The 20,025-nt window shown below is 54.1% G+C and overlaps 5 protein-coding genes and 1 non-coding gene across 6 annotated transcripts; 4 read left to right on the top strand and 2 right to left on the bottom strand.

Moving 5' to 3' along the window:
• Positions 1 to 28: 28 nt before the first annotated feature.
• BZA05DRAFT_181744 (uncharacterized protein) lies at positions 29 to 2,814 on the bottom strand. The gene is made up of 4 exons (XM_051479309.1): positions 1,888 to 2,814; positions 1,730 to 1,828; positions 1,269 to 1,676; positions 29 to 1,190 (listed from the first exon to the last, which is right to left on the bottom strand). Exons 1-4 carry the CDS (start codon positions 2,697 to 2,699, stop codon positions 131 to 133), a joined length of 2,379 nt encoding a protein of 792 aa, XP_051335519.1. The 5' UTR covers positions 2,700 to 2,814; the 3' UTR covers positions 29 to 130.
• A 1,552-nt stretch (positions 2,815 to 4,366) lies between these two features.
• BZA05DRAFT_t279 lies at positions 4,367 to 4,471 on the top strand. Its single transcript has one exon. It is a non-coding gene; the product is annotated as a tRNA-Met (tRNA).
• A 253-nt stretch (positions 4,472 to 4,724) lies between these two features.
• On the top strand, positions 4,725 to 5,816 carry BZA05DRAFT_410650 (uncharacterized protein). Its single transcript, XM_051484924.1, has 2 exons — positions 4,725 to 4,985; positions 5,044 to 5,816. The coding sequence occupies exons 1-2, from the start codon at positions 4,866 to 4,868 to the stop codon at positions 5,701 to 5,703; spliced, it is 780 nt and encodes a 259-aa protein (XP_051335518.1). The 5' UTR covers positions 4,725 to 4,865; the 3' UTR covers positions 5,704 to 5,816.
• A 1,387-nt stretch (positions 5,817 to 7,203) lies between these two features.
• Positions 7,204 to 7,658, top strand: BZA05DRAFT_448697 (uncharacterized protein; the record flags this gene model as incomplete). The annotated part of the gene is made up of 3 exons (XM_051487281.1): positions 7,204 to 7,319; positions 7,382 to 7,434; positions 7,501 to 7,658. The coding sequence occupies 3 exons, from the start codon at positions 7,204 to 7,206 to the stop codon at positions 7,656 to 7,658; spliced, it is 327 nt and encodes a 108-aa protein (XP_051335517.1).
• A 1,191-nt stretch (positions 7,659 to 8,849) lies between these two features.
• BZA05DRAFT_461387 (Carboxylesterase family-domain-containing protein) lies at positions 8,850 to 10,549 on the top strand (the record flags this gene model as incomplete). The annotated part of the gene is made up of 7 exons (XM_051487679.1): positions 8,850 to 8,979; positions 9,038 to 9,416; positions 9,486 to 9,615; positions 9,672 to 10,221; positions 10,269 to 10,330; positions 10,398 to 10,433; positions 10,493 to 10,549. 7 exons carry the CDS (start codon positions 8,850 to 8,852, stop codon positions 10,547 to 10,549), a joined length of 1,344 nt encoding a protein of 447 aa, XP_051335516.1.
• A 253-nt stretch (positions 10,550 to 10,802) lies between these two features.
• On the bottom strand, positions 10,803 to 11,487 carry BZA05DRAFT_448695 (uncharacterized protein; the record flags this gene model as incomplete). The annotated part of the gene is made up of 2 exons (XM_051487280.1): positions 10,803 to 10,974; positions 11,060 to 11,487. 2 exons carry the CDS (start codon positions 11,485 to 11,487, stop codon positions 10,803 to 10,805), a joined length of 600 nt encoding a protein of 199 aa, XP_051335515.1.
• Between the last annotated feature and the right edge of the window lie 8,538 nt (positions 11,488 to 20,025).

The following is a 20,025-nucleotide window of genomic DNA, read 5'->3' as shown; positions in this document are numbered from 1 at the left end:
GTGACTGATAGGTGCTCAAGTCTGGGTGCTGGGTTGCACTGAAAGCGGCCATTGGCACCCGATGTTTCGCTTCCAATAATATTTACATACTTGATATTTACACGGAATTGAGGCACTGCCCCGTGGTACGTTACGAAGCTGCCATCCTCACCCTAACCGCATCCTGCTCCTCGCCCATTCGAGCTGCCAGTAGACTCGTTCTCTCCTTCTCCGCTAGAGCTACCCAATTCATCTCAGCCACCCAGATCTTTGCTACCCGCATCCGCTGACTCTTGCCGACATCCCTTTCCAACTCCGCCTTCCTCCGTTCAGCCTGCCTCAGTGTTTCCACAGCGTCCGCCGCAAGCCTTCTTCGCGCAGCGTTTGCTTCTTGGCTATGCCTTGAGAGCAGCTCCTCCAGCTCCAGCACATTGGCGGCCCTAAACCGGTCTACCAGAACTTGCTCTCGTTCCGCTCGATCGGGCTTTCCCTTGAGATATCGCTGCAGCGAAAACCAATAGTCGTCTTCTTCCTTTTCGTGGCGATCCTGCATAGACGATGTCTCTTCTTCGTGGCGGGTCTGCATGGTCTCGATACTCGCTGCCAGTGCCCCCTCCATCTCTAGAATCTTGATATCCAGAAAACTGATCATATTGTCCATTTCCACTTTCCACCGCGTCGTGAGGCTATCTTTGAGGTCCTGGTGTCGATCCTCGATCTTGGCGCGTTGCTCGGCGCACAGAACCTTCACCGCCCCAATGAGCCCGTCGTATCTCTCTTTGGTTTCCTGCAACGCCGCATCGATCTCCTTCCGTCTCTTGGCCGCCTCACGCTCTTTCCTCACCTGCGCTATCTCCGAAGTCCGTTTGTTCGCTCGCCTCGCCTCATGCATTTCTGCTGTGACTCGTAGCCCGCGAACCTGTGCATCAGCCTGGGGGATAAAACGTTCCTGTGCCGCTTCAACCCGTCGCCGCTCAGCCTCATCCGAGCTGTCTACCTCGGGCTCCTCTATTCCATGTATTGGGCGCAGCTCCGCAGCGTCGGCCGAGTCGGCCGCCTCAATTGCCGAAAGAATCAACCGTCGCTCCTCCACCGCCGCTGGGTCCATCGTAACCACTGGTCGCGTGTACACGGGTTCGGTGCCGGTGCACTCGCACGTGCGCCAGCGTGCCCCGCAGATGTAGCAGAACTCGGCTTTGCAGCGGCAGCGCCTAAGGAGAGATCGGATACGTTAGCGGCAGGTTAAGCGACACTGGGGTTGACGGGGGAGGGTTGACGGGGGTCCGTACATGTGTCTACACCCGCTAGAGAGCTCAACCATCGCATGGCACTTGTAGCATCTCCTCCAACCGCATCTCTGCGCCACATCCATCACCGCGACCAATCCCGCGTCCTCCGGACACTCTGTGCCAGCCGGGTGCATGGGGCCCTTGCAGTAGCGACACAGTCTGTGGTGGCATTTTTTGCAGCGAAATACGTACGCCGTGCCGATCGATTCGATCAGCGCCGGCGGGATCCATGCGCCACAGCTGGGCCGGGGGCAGAAGTGCCGCTGCTCCCACGGCACTTCGTACTCGGGGGCTTTATTCTTGTAGAGGGACCGCTCGGCGCGCGTCAGGACCGAGTTGATGGTTGCCGCCGGGATCTCGTTCAGACAGCATTTCGGGGGGAAGAGGGCTTCGTCGTTCAGGGCGGTTCTATAACGCTGTCAGTAAATAGTTAGGTGAGGGGGACTGAAAGGGGCGGGTACGTGATCAACGTTCGAAGACATGTACTGCAGTATTTGTGTTGGCATGGAAGAGTTGTCAGAGTCTTCACACGGTGATCTTCGAGACATGAGACGCATTCACTATTGATGTCAGTTGACTGATCAGGATACTATGGGATGAGGAAACCGGTATCCCTCACCTTTGTTCTTTCCGACTCTTGAGGTAGTTCTTGATAGCCTCCCCACGAGGACTCACGGGCTTCAGTATCTCCGGCCGCGCACTTTTGGGCAATAGACTGAAGTAGGCCGAGTAAGCCAGGTCTTCTGTGGTCGCGCCTGAATGGTCAAACGTTCGCTGTTTCCGCACCACGGTCCCCCCGCTCGTTATATTCGTAGACGCCAAAGATGCTGAATCCCCGGAGGTGGAGGAGATCGAACTCGCAACCGCAGCGCGGCGAACGTGAATACTCGAGAGCTTACTTCGGATGCTGCGTATGCCGCTTGATCCGGTGGCAGCCGTTATATTGTCGCCGCTGGAGTCGCCGGATGACGAGTATACTGATACGGTAGGGCTGGTGGGTGCCCCCGACGAGATTTCCGGCTCCGGCACCTCCGGCGTGAGGTAGTATTTTTGCTGTTCGCACTGCACGTCCATCTGGATCTCCTCCGGCTCATTGCCGCTGAGAAACAATAGTTCGGGAGGCCGTGGGAATGCCATCCATTCTTCGACGCCCATCTCTTCGACGGCGTCAAAGAAGAGCTCGCCATCGACTGCTTCCTGGAGCTTACGACGAAGTCCTTTCAGCTGAGCGAGAGCCATTTCACCATCAGACACTTTTGATTGCGTCATGGCTGCATTCAGCCCCACCTGTGGCTCCTCCGCCGATTCCTTCGCTGTCACAGCCGCCAACGCTGCTGCTGCCGCCGCCGCCACTGCCGCAGGAAATCCCCAATTGATGCTGTTCCCGCTTGAGTCGCCAGTAGTCGATGTCGCGAGTGCCGTAGTCGCCATAGCCGTAAGAGGGTGCTTCGATGTTTGAGCTGTTTGTGTCGAACCGTAACCTGAGCTACGACGTTAGCCAGCGAGAAGTGGGTACCACAGTCCTCTTTAATAGTGTGCTGCTCATCCCTTACCGCATCCTCCGGCGCAGGTATTCCTGTGCACCTGATTTTCGATCGCCAAACGAGCTCCACCAGTTACCTACCCATGGCACTTCTTGCTGCGGGACATGCCGCGAGTTGAATGAGTGCATCGACAACTATGGGGGGCAGTGCAAGAAGCTGTTCGTCACGCGAAATGCAAAACGATTGGCTGGGACGCCGTCCAAGCAAGAGCTGGGCTGTTCAGCAACTTCACCCCTCTCTGCCGATGGAAGTCTCCTGTTCACTCTCCGCCAAGGCTAACTCGGGCGCTCGACCAGGCAGATGCGATTCTTCGTGTTGGCATCGAGTGGGCAGATCAGCTACCTACTACCTACTCGGCGAAGAGTTGATCCCAGTGGGGCGGGGCGGGGGGCTCTTGCTGCATGGAAGTGGGGCGCAGTTTGAAGATCGCATACACGATACGAGGGCTGGGCAGCCTCAGGTTGAGGTTATCGCCGGCTAAGTATGAAACTTAGCGGCGCGCAGTGAACCTTCAGCTCCATCACTCGTCGGCTGACTCGGCAATGCGCGTGCGCATTCCCATCCAATCGCCCCGGCGACCAGTGTCAGCCACCACTCGTTGTGCCATCATGTGGGCACTAGGAACAGCATTGGACGGCTCGTTCGGCCCTAAGTATTTATTTCGCCTGGTACGGTCCTAGATATATTCAACAGTGCCCGTCCACGGTTTATGCCATATAGCCCATCCAGAATTCAAAGAAAGCTGCCCTCCACGAACCACGTCATCACCACCACTGGAGTCCCGGATAATCCGGCATTGCTTTGCGTCTGCGCAATGCGCATGCGCAGAACCATTCCGGTCCTAAACTCCATCGAAATTGGAGTGTAAGGAAGATACGCGAGATGCACGTTGCATTCCGACAGCAGCACTGCCATCGACTCTCTCGACATAAAATGTACATACATACATTTTCCATGTGGGAGTCTTCAGGGTTCGTGGCAGCTTCAGTGGAGACACGTTATGTAGCGGTGGGTGACTTTCGATAGTACCTCCATGCAGGTTAAGCGAAACCGGGCGCACCGGGCAGTTTTTTTATCTCATTTATTCAATCATCTCTGCATTCGACATTATTAGATCATGGCAGTTATGTAGAGCACATATCCGTTTTCTCCCGACTCTCTCCGATCGCGGGCCAGGAGCTCGAACTTTGTGGGGGAACCCATTGCCCTCCGTCCAATCCCATGCCGATTGTCCCAAGGAAAAGTACGAGCAGAAGCAAAGAAAAGGAAGAAGGAAAAAAAGACAGAACCAGCCCCGTCCATGCCCCGCTCTGCGCCACCAAATCGTCCAGTCCTCGTCTCTCGAGTCCGTGTCCGTTTCTGGTTCTGTCGTTTGCTGTGCCCCGGCTATCAACGCATCCCAACGGGCGTACCCAGGTGAGTGCAAGGGCTAGGGGCAGTGCGCGTGCGTGTGCGAGTGATGTCTTCATATGTTCAGATTGAGTGGGGCCGGATATTCTAGCTACAGCCGCTAGAATTTTTATTAGTAATGAGACCAAAGATGACATGAAACCAGTCTGGTTGGCTCAGTTGGTAGAGCGTCGGTCTCATATTCTTCAGTGTGACTCCCACTCAGTGGTGGTAATCCGAAGATCGCGAGTTCGATCCTCGCACCGGACATCCCTTTTGCTGAAAGAGCGAACGATGCATGCCACCATCTCCCTCGCGCCTCGCTGCAGTACATGCCGAAGTGACGGGCTTCCCTGCGTGTCCCGCACGACTCTGAGCACCCTTGGGTCATGGGCGACTCTCAGACAACTGTCATGCAGCATAGGCTCAGAGGTGGAGAAACACTTGTGACTCAAGAAAGACCATACCTAGAGTTGTTCGGCAGAAAGTTTTGCCCAACATCCTTTGGTGACTGGTCAAGGTGAGGTCGGTAATTTATGGCCGAAAATAGACAGGTTGCCGACATCCGGGATCTAGCGGGGAAGCTCACATATCAAGAGCTATGTATCAAGGATAAAACCCCTCATCTCCACACTTCACCATCACGAACTCGATACCATCCACAATGACCTCCGCTTTCGACCTTACCGGTAAGACTACCCTCGTTACCGGTGGAACCCGTGGCATCGGCAAAGCCATGGCGATGGCACTCGCCGAAGCCGGGGCAGACATCATCTTGGTCCAGGTCCTCCCTCGAGCTCCACCCTAAATATTTATAACCGCTAACTCCTACGCACCTACAGCGTGACGGACTCAATACCTCAACCTGCGAAGCCATCCAAGCGCTGGGCCGGCAATGCGCCATCGTAACCGCTGACCTTTCCGACGCCGCTTCGGTCTCCTCGATCGTTCCGGATCTCCTCTCGAGACTCTCCTCACTACCCAACGGCGGGATCCACATTCTGCTCAATGCGGCGGGCATCCAGCGTCGCCGCGCAGCACATGAGTTCCTGCAGGAAGACTGGGACGAAGTGCTGCAAACGAATCTCTCCAGCGTGTTCACACTATGCCGCACCGTCGGCAATTACTGGCTCGCGCACAAGATCCACGGCAGACTCATCAACGTCGCGAGCCTGCTCAGCTTCCAGGGCGGGTTCTCGGTCGCGGCCTATACCGCGTCGAAACATGGTGTTGCGGGAATCACGAAGGCGCTGAGTAATGAGTGGGCTGGGAGCGGCATCGGCGTTAATGCTATCGCTCCTGGGTATATCGCAACGGATATGAATGCCGAGTTGCAGAAAGACGAGGTCAGGAATCGCCAGATTCTGGAAAGGATACCCGCACAGAGGTGGGGGAAACCCGAAGACTTTAAGGGCCCAGTAGTGTTTTTGGCGAGTGAGAGGGCGAGTGGATATGTCACCGGTGAGACGCTGGTGGTGGATGGTGGGTGGATGGCGCGGTGAGGCGAGTAACTGCAGCAATAGAAGAACAATGCAGTTCACATAATATTTTTCGGGTTGTGGTGCTCGGAAATTCACACATATCTGAACAACCAGTTACTAAGTGAGCAATGGAGAGACTTCAATCAAGATAACTCTACTTGAAGATATTCTTGAGCCATAAAATCGTCACTCCGATAGCCGCTACCGACCTCCATACCGAAGACACTAGGTTATCCCCGCGGACTCTGGATCTATCCTAACCATTACCTCTTCGAGGCCGTCGGTAATGGATACCGCGGTCGCGCAAATCCCTTTCCTGTATCTCCACAGAATCAAGAAGGCCTGACGGTTTCCCTGCTAAGATTTGTCAATAGCCAGGCCTAAGCAGACTCTAGTTTCTATGGTGCAGCTTCAAGCAGCTAATGGGTTGGTATCCTCCACCAAACCTGGCTCTTGAGACGATACCGGCCAACTGTGAAAGTGATAATCTATGAAGCAAGCGGTTTGGTTCTTCCAAAAATCCCACTAGTGACGAGACCTAGTAATACTAGGAGAGCTATTCTTGCCGCCCTTTGGAACCGAACCTCCGTGGGTTATCAGCGGTTCCTCCCAGAGCAGATGCTTCCGTGGCTCACTACCGGAAGTCCAAGGACGCGCTCTGAGCTCGCTGGGAGGCAAATCAACATAGTGGAAGCGGTTGCTGATCAACCATTAGCACCCATGTGCCAGATAAAGACTATATCCTTCTCTTGGGACAAAGTTCAGTGTATGTACTGTCTTGGAACCAAGCGATCTTTGCGTAGGATAAAGCGATCATACAAGCCTGTCCACACACTTCGGCTCGCCCACGTAACAATTGAATCCAGCTAGCTAGATGGAGCAGCCTCGGAGCCGAGTTGATCTTACCAATATTTCGGTTTTAAGCCGTCGGGTTTGCGGGGATCCGCAAAACGTATCGCGTGCCAGGTTGATTAAACGGACTTGGCGGAGTACTGCTTTCGCGCCTTCTTCCCCAGAAGCTGAAACCCGAGGATTTAAGCCATACTTTCGAGATTATGGCTTTGATTGTGTGGCATATGTACCCCAGATTCTCGGTTGTCGATCTACATCACGGAGTGTCACTCTTGCTGCCGACGGTGATCCTAGTTTTTTGATCCGTGAAGGCCCAGCCAGCGGTTAGGTCGAGCCGATGGATGAAGAATGTGTTAATTGGTTTCAGCCAAGCTGCGAAATCTATGACGGAAAAATGTTTCCCGGCTTGGGAGGAATAATGATGATCACGATGGATACCGATAAGCATCTCCATTATGGTCCCTCGCGGCGAGATCACCGGCAAGCAAATTCGGGGACACCTACTTTAGAGCATGAAGCAGCATATAAATACGACCTCACGCTCCCGTCCTTCAAACTTCTCATCAAGCCTTCACACCACACCGACTACTCCATTCACTCATAAATTCACTCGCACTCCCTCACTCCCTCACTTCTACTTCTTTTTCAACCAGTCAACCAACCTTCACAATGATTCACTTCCAGATCATCCTCGTTGCCCTCGCCGCTGCCGTAGCCACTGCTCTTCCGCAAACCGCTCCTCCGTCTGATGGTGCCCCCGCTAGCATGCCTGAGATCCCGCAGTGGTAGGGAAACATAATCAATCCAAACATCCTCCCACATCCCCCACCGTTAACCCCCTTCATAGCGTGATCGACTGCATCATCCCGGCCGTCAAGGAGACCGGCTGCAAGATCGGAGGTAAATCAATCTCCCCCAACCCTTTTCGTTCCACTGTGATAAGCACGCCACTAACGGAAAATACAGACGGCCCCGAGTGCCTCTGCAAGAACGAGACGTTCACCAGCAGCGTGCTGGCGTGTGTCACCGCCGGGTGCGAGGACCCATCCATCGTCGCCACCTTCACCGAGATGTCCGGCAAGGGATGCGAGCAGTACGGAGGTGGTGTGCCCACCGGGTACTAAGCAAGAGATCTAGACCCAGGAAGGGCGGAGAGGGTAAGGACTGCTGGTTGATCACTTGCGCCGGCGGATGGATGAAGCTAGCTACAGAAGATGATGGAAGATTGGAACGATAAAAGAACCCCTTGTGGGCCTCGTTTGTTGCTCCAAACATTTGTGCTTTGTGTTTTGCTCGTGCGATGTGAAAATCCATATAACTGGGTCTATCGAAGCATGGCTCTGGCTAGTGGGTGATTTATACCGGTAATCTCCTCACGATGCAACTAAAATGACGATGTTTTTCAGCCTATTTAGCCGTCTGGGTTTTTGTGACCACCGTTTTGCTTCCTTTGCACGTAATCTCACTCGACCGCTGCTTCGCCGCGCAAAACATTTAAGACTGTTTCGCTGCACATGGCCTCGCCCTGCAGCCACGTAACTCACAGTTGAACCATATCAGTAGGTCGAAGTTGGTTTTGATGAGTTGATGCGCCCCCGGATCTACATGCACGCGCATGAACGATTGCCGATCTTGATTGATTGCGTGCTCAGTCATTGCCTCGACGTATCGGCTGCAGCCTGTCACGGTTCGTTCGCAGTCGATCGCACCTCTGTATGAACTTTTAAGGCCGTGTTCTGGCCAGTAAGGTACCCCATTGGCCCACTTTATTCCTACTATAATACAGGAACCCGGTGAGAGTTCGAAGATCATTTCTAGCAATGACAATAGGTGCCAGCTGCATGCTTTTCGTGGCCAATCCCCGTAGAGGGACAAAAGGCTTGTTTCCCCATCCTTAATCTACATGCAACACCGGCTGCCACTACATATTCTCCGCGGATTCCACGGAAGCTCGCCCGACGCTCGTATTGCTGCCGAATACCGGGGTATGTGTGTACCTGCATACATAATCTGAGCCTCTTTGTCGTAACACTTAAAAAGTATATAACCACATCATACCACACGCAGATATATGTACCAAGCCACTTCCCTCAACTTAGATCTGACACTGTAAGTCACTTCTACGGCTCCAGCCTCGGAAACTCGGCCAAGCAAGGTATCTCAGTAGATTACGCCTCATCAATCTTAGATCACCTCTGTTGGCCGTCGGATCTGGCATCTGGACATTGATCAACCTTGCCCCGCCATGTCTCCTGCTACATAGCCCGTCCCAGCAACCAGACACAAGGTTCACAGCCCAATACCACTAGTAACTAATGCTCCTCACGCTCTTTTTCCTCCTGCCCCTGCAGTTGCTTAGCGTCGCCGATGCGCAACAAGGCTTCAACACATCGGAGTTACTGGTGAACATTCTCGACGGCCCGGTGCTCGGCCACTGGGCGCCGCGTGCTCCGGGCACGGTTCGCGAATTCCTCGGGAATACCGTATGCCGCGCCGCCGATAGACAACCTTCGGTGGAGCCCGCCCGACAAGCCGGACGCGTGGACGGCGGCCAGGAATGCGAGTCGCTTCGGCCCGGCGTGCTACAACGCCCCGCTCTTTGACTTTGAGAACTTTACTCCGCCGGCGGAAGAATCCGAAGGTTGCGTACGCTACGTGGCTATCCCTTTGCGTTTCGGCAAAAGACCGCTGACGAGTGCGGAGGTTGTCCGTCAATGTGTGGGTGCCCTCCACATCGCGCCTGAAGAAGGGGGATCCGAGGCCGCGGTGATGTTGTGGGTTTACGGCGGCGGGTTTTCGTTCGGAGGTTCCTATCTACCCCTATACAACGGAGCATCCTTCGTAAGGGACCAAGATGACGTTATTTTGGTAACCTTTAATTAGTATTTTCCCCGCACCACTGAGCTTTCCGTATCTGCGGTTGACAGATAGCTAACGCTCTCCGACGCAAGTCGACTCGGCCTCTTCGGCTTTCCGGGTGTACCCGGTGACGGCATCTACTCCGACGAAAAAAATCTAGGCCTCCACGACGTCCGCGCAGCGATAGAGTGGACATACGACAACATCCGTGCTTTTGGCGGCGTATGTTCCCCACCCTCCCCCCACCCCGCCCAGTCATCACCAGCTCACTCCCCCAGGACCCCAAGAAGATCACCCTCTTCGGCGAATCCTCGGGCAGCGCCGCAACCGACGCCTACCTCTTCTCATCAGCCTCCGGCCCCCTGACAAGCGGGGCAATCCTCCAATCGGGCACTATCTCCATCGTCGACTCGGCGGCAGGCAATCACTCCGCGTGGGCAAACCTGACCGAAGCGCTGGTGTGCAACTCGCCGATGGCGTCGTACGCGGAGGTGATGTGCTTGCGGGCGTACCCGGAATTGCAGCTGCGCGATACCGTCGTGAAGGTGCAGCTCACGTTCGGGCCAGTCGTGGATGACAGCACGGTGTTCAGCGATGCGCGGGAGCGGCTGGAAGAGGGACGGTTCACGCGCGTGCCGATACTCATTGGCAGTAATGACGAGGAGATCCTGGAAGGGAGTTTGGCTACGAGGAACAGCTTCACGTGTCCGGCGGCTAGGAGCGCGAGGTTTCATGCGATGTATGGCAGCGAGGTCGCGCAGATCTTTGGGACTTTTGAGCAAGAGAGTGCGTTGCCGGAACAGAAGGATAGCAGTAGATACATTCAGGGTGGGTTGTGGAGGTCTCTCGGCCGGTGCAAGACTAATCGTGGACAGGTGCGTGGGCGGCATTTGCGAAGGATGCGCTCAATGGGCTGGGGAAATATTGGCCTAGCTGGGTAGGCCCCCTCCCTTGTTCAACCGTAGGTGCGCGGTGCTGACAGAAGGATAGCCAACATATAATAGGATGGGGAGGTCATTGGTGAGGCTTGCATACAACAAGTAAGTCAGTCTCACCAGCCGGCGCCGAGGAAATCACCGATACTGATGCGGTTTTGTAGCCACCCGGGGCCACATTCACAACTCCGTGGAATTACGAGTCCGGCTGTAATTTCTGATGGATGGCGTTCGTGAGGAACATGAATGGCAGGAGTTATTGCTGGATTCAACGAGTAACTGCACATTGACTATCAAACTACCAGCTACGATCACCCATGTTGTGAACGAAAGGCCGCCCCAATTATAAACAAGTCATAAATACTCAATTACAACACATTACACCACATACGCGGCTCCTTAAGCACTCCCAGACTCCCCCGGCCCTCCCGGCCCTCCCATCCGACTCTCCACAAGCACGATCATGTCGTATATTCAAAAACAAGCATTAGGATTGTCTTTCTGGAAACAGATCTTAATACCTAGTTGGTAGAGCATGTTGAGGGCTTCGAACGCCGAGTACGCTTTCGTGACGCGGTTGCGTTTGGTGTCAACTTCCATCAAGTCGATACCGTTGTAGCTGATTAGGTCACCGGGCTTGTTTGTTCTGAATAGTGGTAGAAGTAAGCGTCAGTCAACGCCGTAAACACCAAAATCGAATGCCAGTGAGAAACAGAGAGAGGGGAACATACGAGGTCGGATCGACACCGGCACTTTTCCCCACGAATCTCCACCGGAACGAGATGGAATCGCAATCATGCAGCATAGTGATGACCTCGAACTTAGCGTCGTAGTGCGGCTTGGGGCTGGACGCCACCTGGACCATGCCTGGAGGAGCAGTAGTAGACCCCCCGTTGTCTATGCCCTTGATGTACGGCGTGTCGATCGTCATGTTGAAGAGGAAGTTGACGGTGTTGTCGTACACCTCGATATTCTCTGCCGCCACCTTGCGGGCTGCCTCGACGCTGCCGCCGAAGGCGGCGCTCCACAGCTTGACGATTCCGGTAGCTTCTTCGTCGGTCAGGCACTTCTTGCCATAGCCGCGATTCTCGACGGGGGTGCCGAGAATGGGAGCGGCCAGGGCGGCGATGACGAGAGATGCAGTGGAGAGGAACTTCATCGTGAAAGTGGATATCTGGATTGATTTGAAGAGACACGAAAAGAAGCAGGAGGTGGTGTAGGAGGTAGTAGTGCTGGCCTAGGAAGTGACTTGATATCGACCGGGAGCGAGGGAGATAGTGCTGGCTTATAAGGCGCACCGGCGGAAGAGCCGAGATCCTCAGGTCCCACAGCCAGATGGATTTCCATGCCACCCGCGCCAGCCTCCCGATCGTAGAGATCCAACTCTAGCGAGCGGGGGCCTTGCAGAGATGCACAGTAAGTTGCTCGGCTTGCCATTGCTCCACCAATTGGGCTTCGGTGTGTGACGAAGGCACGCACGTTCTACCAACCAGTGGATTGGGTTTCGGTGTGCGACCATCAATGTGGTTTCACAACCGTGGGCCGTGGCTTGCTGTCTCGTCACACGAGCAGGACCAGTGGCGAGAACTGCTGCAATCGCGAGGCTAATGTACGGCCTTGCAGCCAACTCGGGGAGTGCACGTTCAGGTACTAGCTGATTGGTGCGACTTAGCGAATGATTCAGCCTGGGTATGCAAAGCCAGCCCTGTGCCACCGTGTACGATACACAACCAACTGTATTGTACAGTGTGGAGATTCGGTGTGCGACCACCAGCGCGTGCATAGCAGACTGTTTAGCCGGTGAAGCGGCGTCGACGAGCGTGGAGATTCATTGCCGCAAGAGGCTCGCCTCTAAACATGGCTATTTCCACAAAGCAAAGGCCGCATTCCAAACAGCACTTCCGACTACCGCCTGTGGACTGTAAAAGTTGGTAGGAGGCGAACGATCGATGATCCACCGACAGATTTCAAGAAAGGCCAAACCACAAGTTCCTACATAGCTCTGGTCGGTCGTGATCCCCTAGGGTACAAGGAATACGGCACTGCCGTATTAACTAAATGGGCACGCGTTATTACGGCCTGGGAGGATGACAGTCAAACGGCTCTAAAAGGGCTCCTAAAAGGGCTCTATTCCGGCTATTAAAGGGCTCCATAGTCTAAAAAGGCTGTATAGTCTAAAAAGGCTCTACATACAAGGGCTATAAGGGCATAGTTTATAATATGGCTGACCTCAACAATTACACGAGCGCAAACTGCTGCTTGAAATTGCTGTGGTTGTATGTATGATAGCTACTGCTACTCACCCCATATATATCCTCCCGTCCGCGCCTATGCAAAGCAAAACCCGCTTCTCCTCGCCTCTCCGCGCCTCTCCCCGCCTCCCATTGCTCCTACCACTCTTCCCGTTCTCCGGTCTTCATCCGGGTACCTTACCACAGATTCAACATGACCGGCGTGCTGAATAGTCAGTCTGTTGGTACCGGCGATGACAGTGGGGGTATCCGCAGCGAGGTAGGTCTGATACTTGTGTAGGATAGATAGCATAGGAGCACAATACGTACCTGCTGAAGGAATACCAGAGACTGAGAGAGCGAAGACGGTGAGGGAGGTGTTATTGAGGACAGAAGGAAGCGAGAGGAGGAGTTGCGGCGACAGGAGGAGCTGTGAGCGAGAGGTAGAGTGAGGAGATGTCAGCGAGAGGAGTACTCGCACGGCTGGGAATTAGCCCCCCCCCCACCCTCCATCCCCCATCTCCCCGCCCTTTGAATAGTTGCTGATGAACGAGGTTTCCTCAGTGCCGTAAGATAGGGTAACTGTTCATCCTCAGCCACCGATCCAATCTCAGATAATAACCTGCAGGAAGGTGGAGGTGGGGGGGGGGGGGGGGGGTGGGGCGGGTAAATTTCCGGCCGTGTGACTAGTTGTGTCGAGAGGAGGAGCTGTCGGCGTATGGGGAAAGTGAAGGAGGAGATGTTTGTGAGAGGAGGAAGAACAGTCGGCAATAGGAGGAGAGCGGAATCTGAGAGCGAGAGGAGCAGAGGAGGAGCCGTTGGCGACGGGAGGAGTGGGGGAGCTGCTGGCGAGAAGAGAAGCTGTTAGCCAGAGAAGGAACGAGAAGAGGAGCTGTCAGAAAGAGGAGGAAGTGATGGAGGAGCTGTAGGCGAGATGAAGAAGTGATGGGGAGCCATCAGCGAGGAGAGGAAGTGATGGAGGGGTGGAGGAGATGTATGTAGGAGCTGTCGGCGAGAGGATGACGTAGTGATGGAGTGCAGCGATGGAGGGGCGGTCAGCGAGAGGAAACGAACGTGGTTAGTAGTGAGCAACAGCATTTCTGGGAATAGCCGTTCGTGGCCATGGCTGCGTCGGCCAAATGAGGAGAGGGAGGCAGTTTTGCAGACCCGACGCATTCATAAATAACACCTTATTAATCAGGAATAGTGGATTTATTGAGTACAAAAATGGTCTATTTAGTGAAAAATGCTGCGTTTATAAATCGAAGCCCATTCTCACTCCCTCCGAAAGGCTAGGCCGAAGAAGGGAGGAACAGCGGGAGTGATCGTCCCCGGCTCCTCAACCTCAGAACCCTCCTCTTCCTCCAGCTCATCCTCTCGCCTGCTCTCTACCTGCCACGTCTCTGTTTAATCACCATTGCATTTGACCTTAGTAGATCATGGCAGATTACATATCCTTTTCCACCCGGCTGTCACTAACCGCTGGCCGCGAGCTCGACGCCGGTTCCCAATTGATCTCCGCGCAGCCCTCCCCGCTCGTCAACCCCCCCGCCCGTCAACCCCCCCGCCCTGCTCCATCTCCGCTCCACCCCTCCCGTCCAACACCGGCAAGAAAGAGAGAATGAATGAAGGTATTCGTTAGTCCATACCTCGTCCCTACCACCCGTGTGTTCAACTATGCCCTCCGGCCCCCCTCCCCGGTCGTCCTGTACCCTCTTTCTCGCCCTACTTCTCACGCTCTCCCGGTCTATTGCAGATAAGGTTGATGTCTAGGTGACTAGTCCAAGCAGAGTAGGGAGGAAGAGGGGTGGGGTCTCTTTGCCAGCTCTTGATTCTTCCGCCCTCTTCCGCCCTTTCCGCCCTTTCCGCTGCCGCCATTCTTGGCCCTACCATCTCCAGCCCTGCTGAAGGATATGTGGGGTCTACCGCGGCTATTTAGGCCGTCCGCTTCAGCCGCCGCTATCTCCGAGAGAATGTGCCGACGGGAGAGAGAGAGAGGTCTTTAGTTTACTTCGCATGCAGCCTATCTAGACTATGGCGAACCGTCACACTCTTTTCCTGCCCACTCTGGCTGGCCGGGGGCTGGTACCCCGCTACCGGCCAGCACGATGTGGCGCCGGATGTGCCGACGCGACTGTGTAGCCCTCCGGCCCCTCCCTGCAAAACCGCTGCCGCGAGTGATCCCGCGTGCTGGGCTGTCATCCGCGGAGAACAGGGTCCGACTCGTGCATGCACTGCGAATCTGCGAGAGGTGCACAATATCGATCCGAGGGAGAGAGAGAAAGTTAGCTGATAGCCGCAACCAGAGCTAGAATGTAGGAAACAACCTCCCTGTTGATGTTATGCGGTTTATTTCCTGTTCCGGTTTCACTGCTCCTTTTAAAATGTATGTTTGCATACTGCCCTCATTTTCTTCGTGGCTGCTCAGCATTTTCCATGGCTTCTCATCAGAATCAGCCTCGTTAGCTAAAGCCTTCAAGCCTTGTCTGAGGATGCGGCGATAGCCGTCGCCGTCGCCGGACTGGGCCGGGGGCTTGAAGGCTGAAGGCTGAAGGCTGAAGGCTAACGAGGCTGAATCTGGTGAGATGCCATAGCTAACGAGGCTGACTGGTGAGAAGCCATGGAAAATGCTGAGCAGCCACGAAAGAAATCAGCGCAGTATGCAAACAGACAGTGGAAAGTGGCAGTGACACCGAAACAGGAAATAAGACGCATAATATCAACACTCCAGACGAACGAGGCGTCGAGTGTGCATTCATGACGGACGGGTTCTCCCAGTACCGCGGATGCGCCTTTGGACCTGTGATCCACATAGCACCCCGTGGGGATATCGATGGAAGCCCCCGGACGAGGAAGCGGTAAACTATCTGCCTGGATAGCAGGGAAAGTCTGGTTCTAATGCTTCGGACCTTTGGTGAGTTGGGTCAGGAGAGCCGGGCCCCGGCCCCCGAGACTGGCGGACGAGGAATAGTCCTATAGACTACCGCGCCCAGCGCCCAGCCGAATAGCTGTGTATTTAGCTCTAGCTCTACCACCTCCTCTCGGGATGAGACCTGCCCGGGTTAGGACGATCGACAGGTACCGTAGTCAGGCCTAAAAACCCAGACTAGACTGGCGGGCTGGGCGAACCATTGCCGTCTCGAGTCTTGAGTCTTGACTCCCCGCTTCTGAGTAGAAGCCACGCGGCGCCCAATGAGCGAGTGGGTGGAACGAATGGAAGAACGTGCTCGCTGCATTGCGGCCAACTCCACCGAGATGCCTCCGTTGGTCAACGATTCTCTCGGCGGCAATTATTATTTTCCCTGACGGGCTGAATGTGCCATGGCACTGTCCTTCTCATCGCAGCTAATAGTACTGGTACCTAGCAACAACATCGTGGCATTTGGCGGTCACGGCTCATGTCGAAGCACTCAACTAACTGCGGCAACAGGCGGATTCTTGTTGACGCAACGCGGGGGTGATTGAAGCCTGATCAGTGATTGGATACCGTATGTACCAGTATAGAATGAATAGCAGCGAGTTTCAAGGACCGATGACAGTCTAGCAGAGTCTGGACTCTCGGGAGCCGGGAGTCGAAAGTGCACTGGAATGCGGGTGGAGAATCGAGATGAATGTTCAATAGGAGACTCGGAAACGTCTCCGAGCCTGCTCAATGCTCTCTCGTTGCCGCCAAGTTTGCCAAGAGCCGCGGGACCGGAGACGAAACTTTCGGAATGTCTTCGCCAGCCGTCACCTGGAGGCTGGAACTTGCATTCCGAGCGGTCTTTGAAGTTAGCTGTCTCTTGCCGCTGGCGGGTATCTGCGCCCCTCCATTCCGACAGCTGCACTTTCGCATTCAAATTTCTCATCCGTTGCCAAGCATTCCTGAGCTCTGTCATTCACATCAGCTGCGTCCTGTCATCTATGTAGACCATGACGGAGCGGTTCCGAAAATATGTACTTGCGGATGAATCGTGAATGCTAGGGCCGCCCAAGTTCCGCCGGCCCGTAGACTCCCGTTTCGAAGTTATTGGTTGATGGAGCGTTTCGCATTCAGATCGAGTAGATATATAAGTATGTTTACAAGGTGTTTTTGTGCATGAATTTCCCACCAATAATCGCTCGCATTACTGTCTCTCCGGAGTCTGGCGATCGGAAGAGTTGGGAGTGGGAGCAAGCAAGCCAAGGAAGCTTCCGCGGAATATGTAAACTCATGAGAAATCACTCATCTTGGCTGCCCGAAGCAGTGCGGTCGAGGGCTTTATAAGTTTACTCTACTCTTGAGTCTAGATTACGGTATATGGGTTTCGGGTTTGCCGCTCGAAATAGCGAGCCGAACGACCGACAGACCCCTTAAACTTTTGGCTGAATGGCCCGAGCCCAGTGATGAAAAGCCCGACGCTCTCATACATAACGGGTGCTGTCTCGCACTGTCGGCTGTGTTCTCCTCGAGCTTATACCAACTATGGGTAGCCCGGGGGGCGTCCGACATTAACCGCCGCCACAAACCAACACGCACGCACTCCAACAGCGATTCAACCGCCGTGAGGGCAGTGAGGCAGTGAGGCAGTGAGGCGTAGAACCCACCCAGCGTCAATGTGAACGGTCGCCGAGCAATCTTCACCGGTGCCCCTTTTCAATGCGATCGCGATAACTATGGTAGGTTGAAATCACCGGGCCGGCGCTCATGCTTCCGACGAGTGGGAGGCCTAGAGTACTCTAGAGTACCTAGAGTACCTAGAGTAAAGTATGTAGAATGTCTTGGTCCGGCGCGTGAAGCCCAACACTCCTACTCATCAGCCATCTCCTATTCGCAAAAGCCCAGATTACTATAAACGTCCGTGTCGAACGAACCAAAAAGTCAAGACTTTTGGAAATCCATAGTTATGTATCCACAGCAAAGAAATATCCGACAATCCACCGGTATCTGCAGGTAGTTCTAACTTCTCGCGCAACCACCCGATGCCAATACTCGTAGTTATATAGCAGAGTAGAGCATAGTCGATCCCACATCGTCCGAAGTTCGAACCAACGGCTGGCAGCGGCAAACCCGCACAGGCCCGCAGGCAGGCACGCGGAGAGTCCCGTCCGCCAAGCCGCGCGCGACGATGGATTCCCGCGGAGTGCGAGCCAAGGGACGTAAAGTACCAGGTCAAAAGTTCTCGTGCACCTCCCCAAAACCGCCACCACACCACAGACATATATCTCTATAACATAACAACCACACTTAAGAGAGTACTAATAATTGGCATATATCATGAATATATACTAATAAAGCTTCAATGAGATTTCCAGCTCGCCAGGAGGAATATTTATGCGAAGTACGGTGGCTTGGCGGATTTCCCTTTCACCGAGGCAGGTCATTTCCCGCCATAGATACAGCAACCATAAGGTGGTATAAAAATGTGTGGGCCATTAGAAGGTCTTCTAAATCAGATAGAGAACCTCGATTAAAATCGGCACATAATTCTAACTGGTGGTGGTTGAGTAATGCCGTATGGGAGAGAAGTTGGTGTTGATACTGGTTGTCACGCAATAATTTTGTATGGGGGCCCCACACAAAATCCGAAATCACTCTCCAACCCGTGCACAACACCGTACCATGCGCCACCAATCCGAAGCAAAACTCGTCAAACCTCTTATATGTGATGCATCTTGCGATTTTAAAGCTTCTATGAAAGACTCGATTTTTTTCGCCACGTGAAGGGTGGGTTTTGGTTACTTAAAAATGGGCATTTTTGCTGTAAAACGGCCATCGTACGAAAACTTTTGACCTAGTACTTTAGTTATGTGGCCATCCGTCAGCGCAACCCGCGAAAACGCCGCCGCTCGGCGATCCGGCAATCCTGGAATCCGGGAATCTGGGATCAGCTACTAATTCCTCAACCGACGACGACCCGCTGCCCGTTGCCAAGCCAGGGCGGCTCGCAGAACGCGAAAATGTGAAACTGCGAGGAAAAACTATCCGAGAAAGTGTGTATGTAGGATCCACCGTGGGGGCCCGTGGGGAAGAAACGTGATGCGGTTGGGCGGCTGTACTCTGTTTGGTACCTCCGCGGGCATGTCGATGAAGAGGATTCAAGAGTAGAGTAGGAAGTGTACCGGTACCTGTATCCGGATAGAGGAGATGGGTACGCTATGTGGTAGGTATTGATAGACCCACGACCGGGTACGAGAAATGTAGAACGTGATTCAATTGGAGACAGAAAAGAGATTTACCTATGGAATTTTAGGAATGTCTGTTGTGTCATGCGTCTGTTGGACTCTATTGAACAAGAGACGGACCGGCAAGATGAACAGAAAATCGACAGAAAACAATTCAACGTTCAACGTTCAATAACCGCATCGGGTCTGCATAAGGTCCACCTCCATAACATATAGGTCCCATCAGGTCCCTATGTACGAGGTCTCTTCTCTCCGGTGCTCACTGATGTCGCCAAGCAGCCTTTTCCTTCGCGCCCCTCAGTAGGCACTATCTACTTGCCTACGTACGTACGTCATACCAGAGCTTTTGCTCGTCCATCCAATGTAGCGGCACGGAACATTCCGTCGTGAAGCGTCGTGGACCGTGGTACAGAAGAGAAGAGAAGTGGTACAGAAGAAAAGTGCGCAGAGACGACGCACGCCACGACGACGGCTGAAAGGGCGGATTCCGAATGTCCGAATCGATGCTGCATCGCCACAGTGCCGTGCCACAGCCACATACATACTGTAAGTATCGTAGAACCGCGCACAAAGGGGAGTGACGAAGAAGATGAAGAAGAAAAGGGGAAAGAAATATAAGAGCCGTGGGTGAGTGAGTACGTATGCCCCCCCAAAGCCCGACTTGCTGATAGCCGCGGCTCACGATGCTCGGCGGAGTCTGCTGTGGGCGTCACGACTACCTCTGCCCAGAACGAACGGACGAATGCTGGTTTGAAACCAACCTTCTTTTGCACAGAGTCGGCGATCGATCCGGGGCTGAAAGAGGAGTCGACTTCGCTATTTGCAGCAGAGTGGCCGCCTTCGCCGCCGCCGCCGCCGCGATGTATGTATAATACCATATCATATATGTGCGGGGAAAGCTCTAGATGCGGAGCTGGGTTGACCGTTGCGGAGTCGACAATACGATCTATGCTATAGAGTATGGACGCGTACCGGTCATAGGTAGTATATGTTGGAAGCACAATGCAAGTTAAAAGTTCGAGATTGAGCGCGTCGTGAAGTTGGAACAGTTGCCTGGAAGCCTGGAACAGTTGCCTGAAATTAAAAAAAGCACTGACACCAACTAGGTCGACTCTGGCCAATCACGCAGAGTCGAAGAAGAAGAACAGGGCGGATGGCTGTGCGAATTGCGAACACTGTACGTACCGTACTTATAGGTAGGTGTAGGAATGTATAAGAGGAGTGTGCATGTTCCATCGAAAGTCATCGCGAGACCGCAGACTGGCTGTGTGGCTTATGTACGAAGCAAGTGGGTGGGTAGGCAGGCGCCGGTGGGTATAGGG

The sequence above is a fragment of the Tricharina praecox genome (assembly GCF_024521635.1).
Source record: "Tricharina praecox strain CBS 144465 chromosome Unknown BZA05scaffold_33, whole genome shotgun sequence".
Lineage (NCBI taxonomy): Eukaryota > Fungi > Ascomycota > Pezizomycetes > Pezizales > Pyronemataceae > Tricharina > Tricharina praecox.
Note: the sequence above shows the minus strand (reverse complement) of the source record. Positions and strands in the feature narration are given on the sequence as shown.

Coding starts and splice junctions, on each gene's coding strand:
- BZA05DRAFT_181744 (XM_051479309.1), bottom strand. CDS start 2,699: ATGGCGACTACGGCACTCGCGACATCGACTACTGGCGACTCAAGCGGG. Junction 1,829..1,887: donor AAGAGTCGGAAAGAACAAAG/GTGAGGGATACC, acceptor TGACATCAATAG/TGAATGCGTCTCATGTCTCG. Junction 1,191..1,268: donor TCTAGCGGGTGTAGACACAT/GTACGGACCCCC, acceptor ATCTCTCCTTAG/GCGCTGCCGCTGCAAAGCCG.
- BZA05DRAFT_410650 (XM_051484924.1), top strand. CDS start 4,866: ATGACCTCCGCTTTCGACCTTACCGGTAAGACTACCCTCGTTACCGGT. Junction 4,986..5,043: donor CAGACATCATCTTGGTCCAG/GTCCTCCCTCGA, acceptor ACGCACCTACAG/CGTGACGGACTCAATACCTC.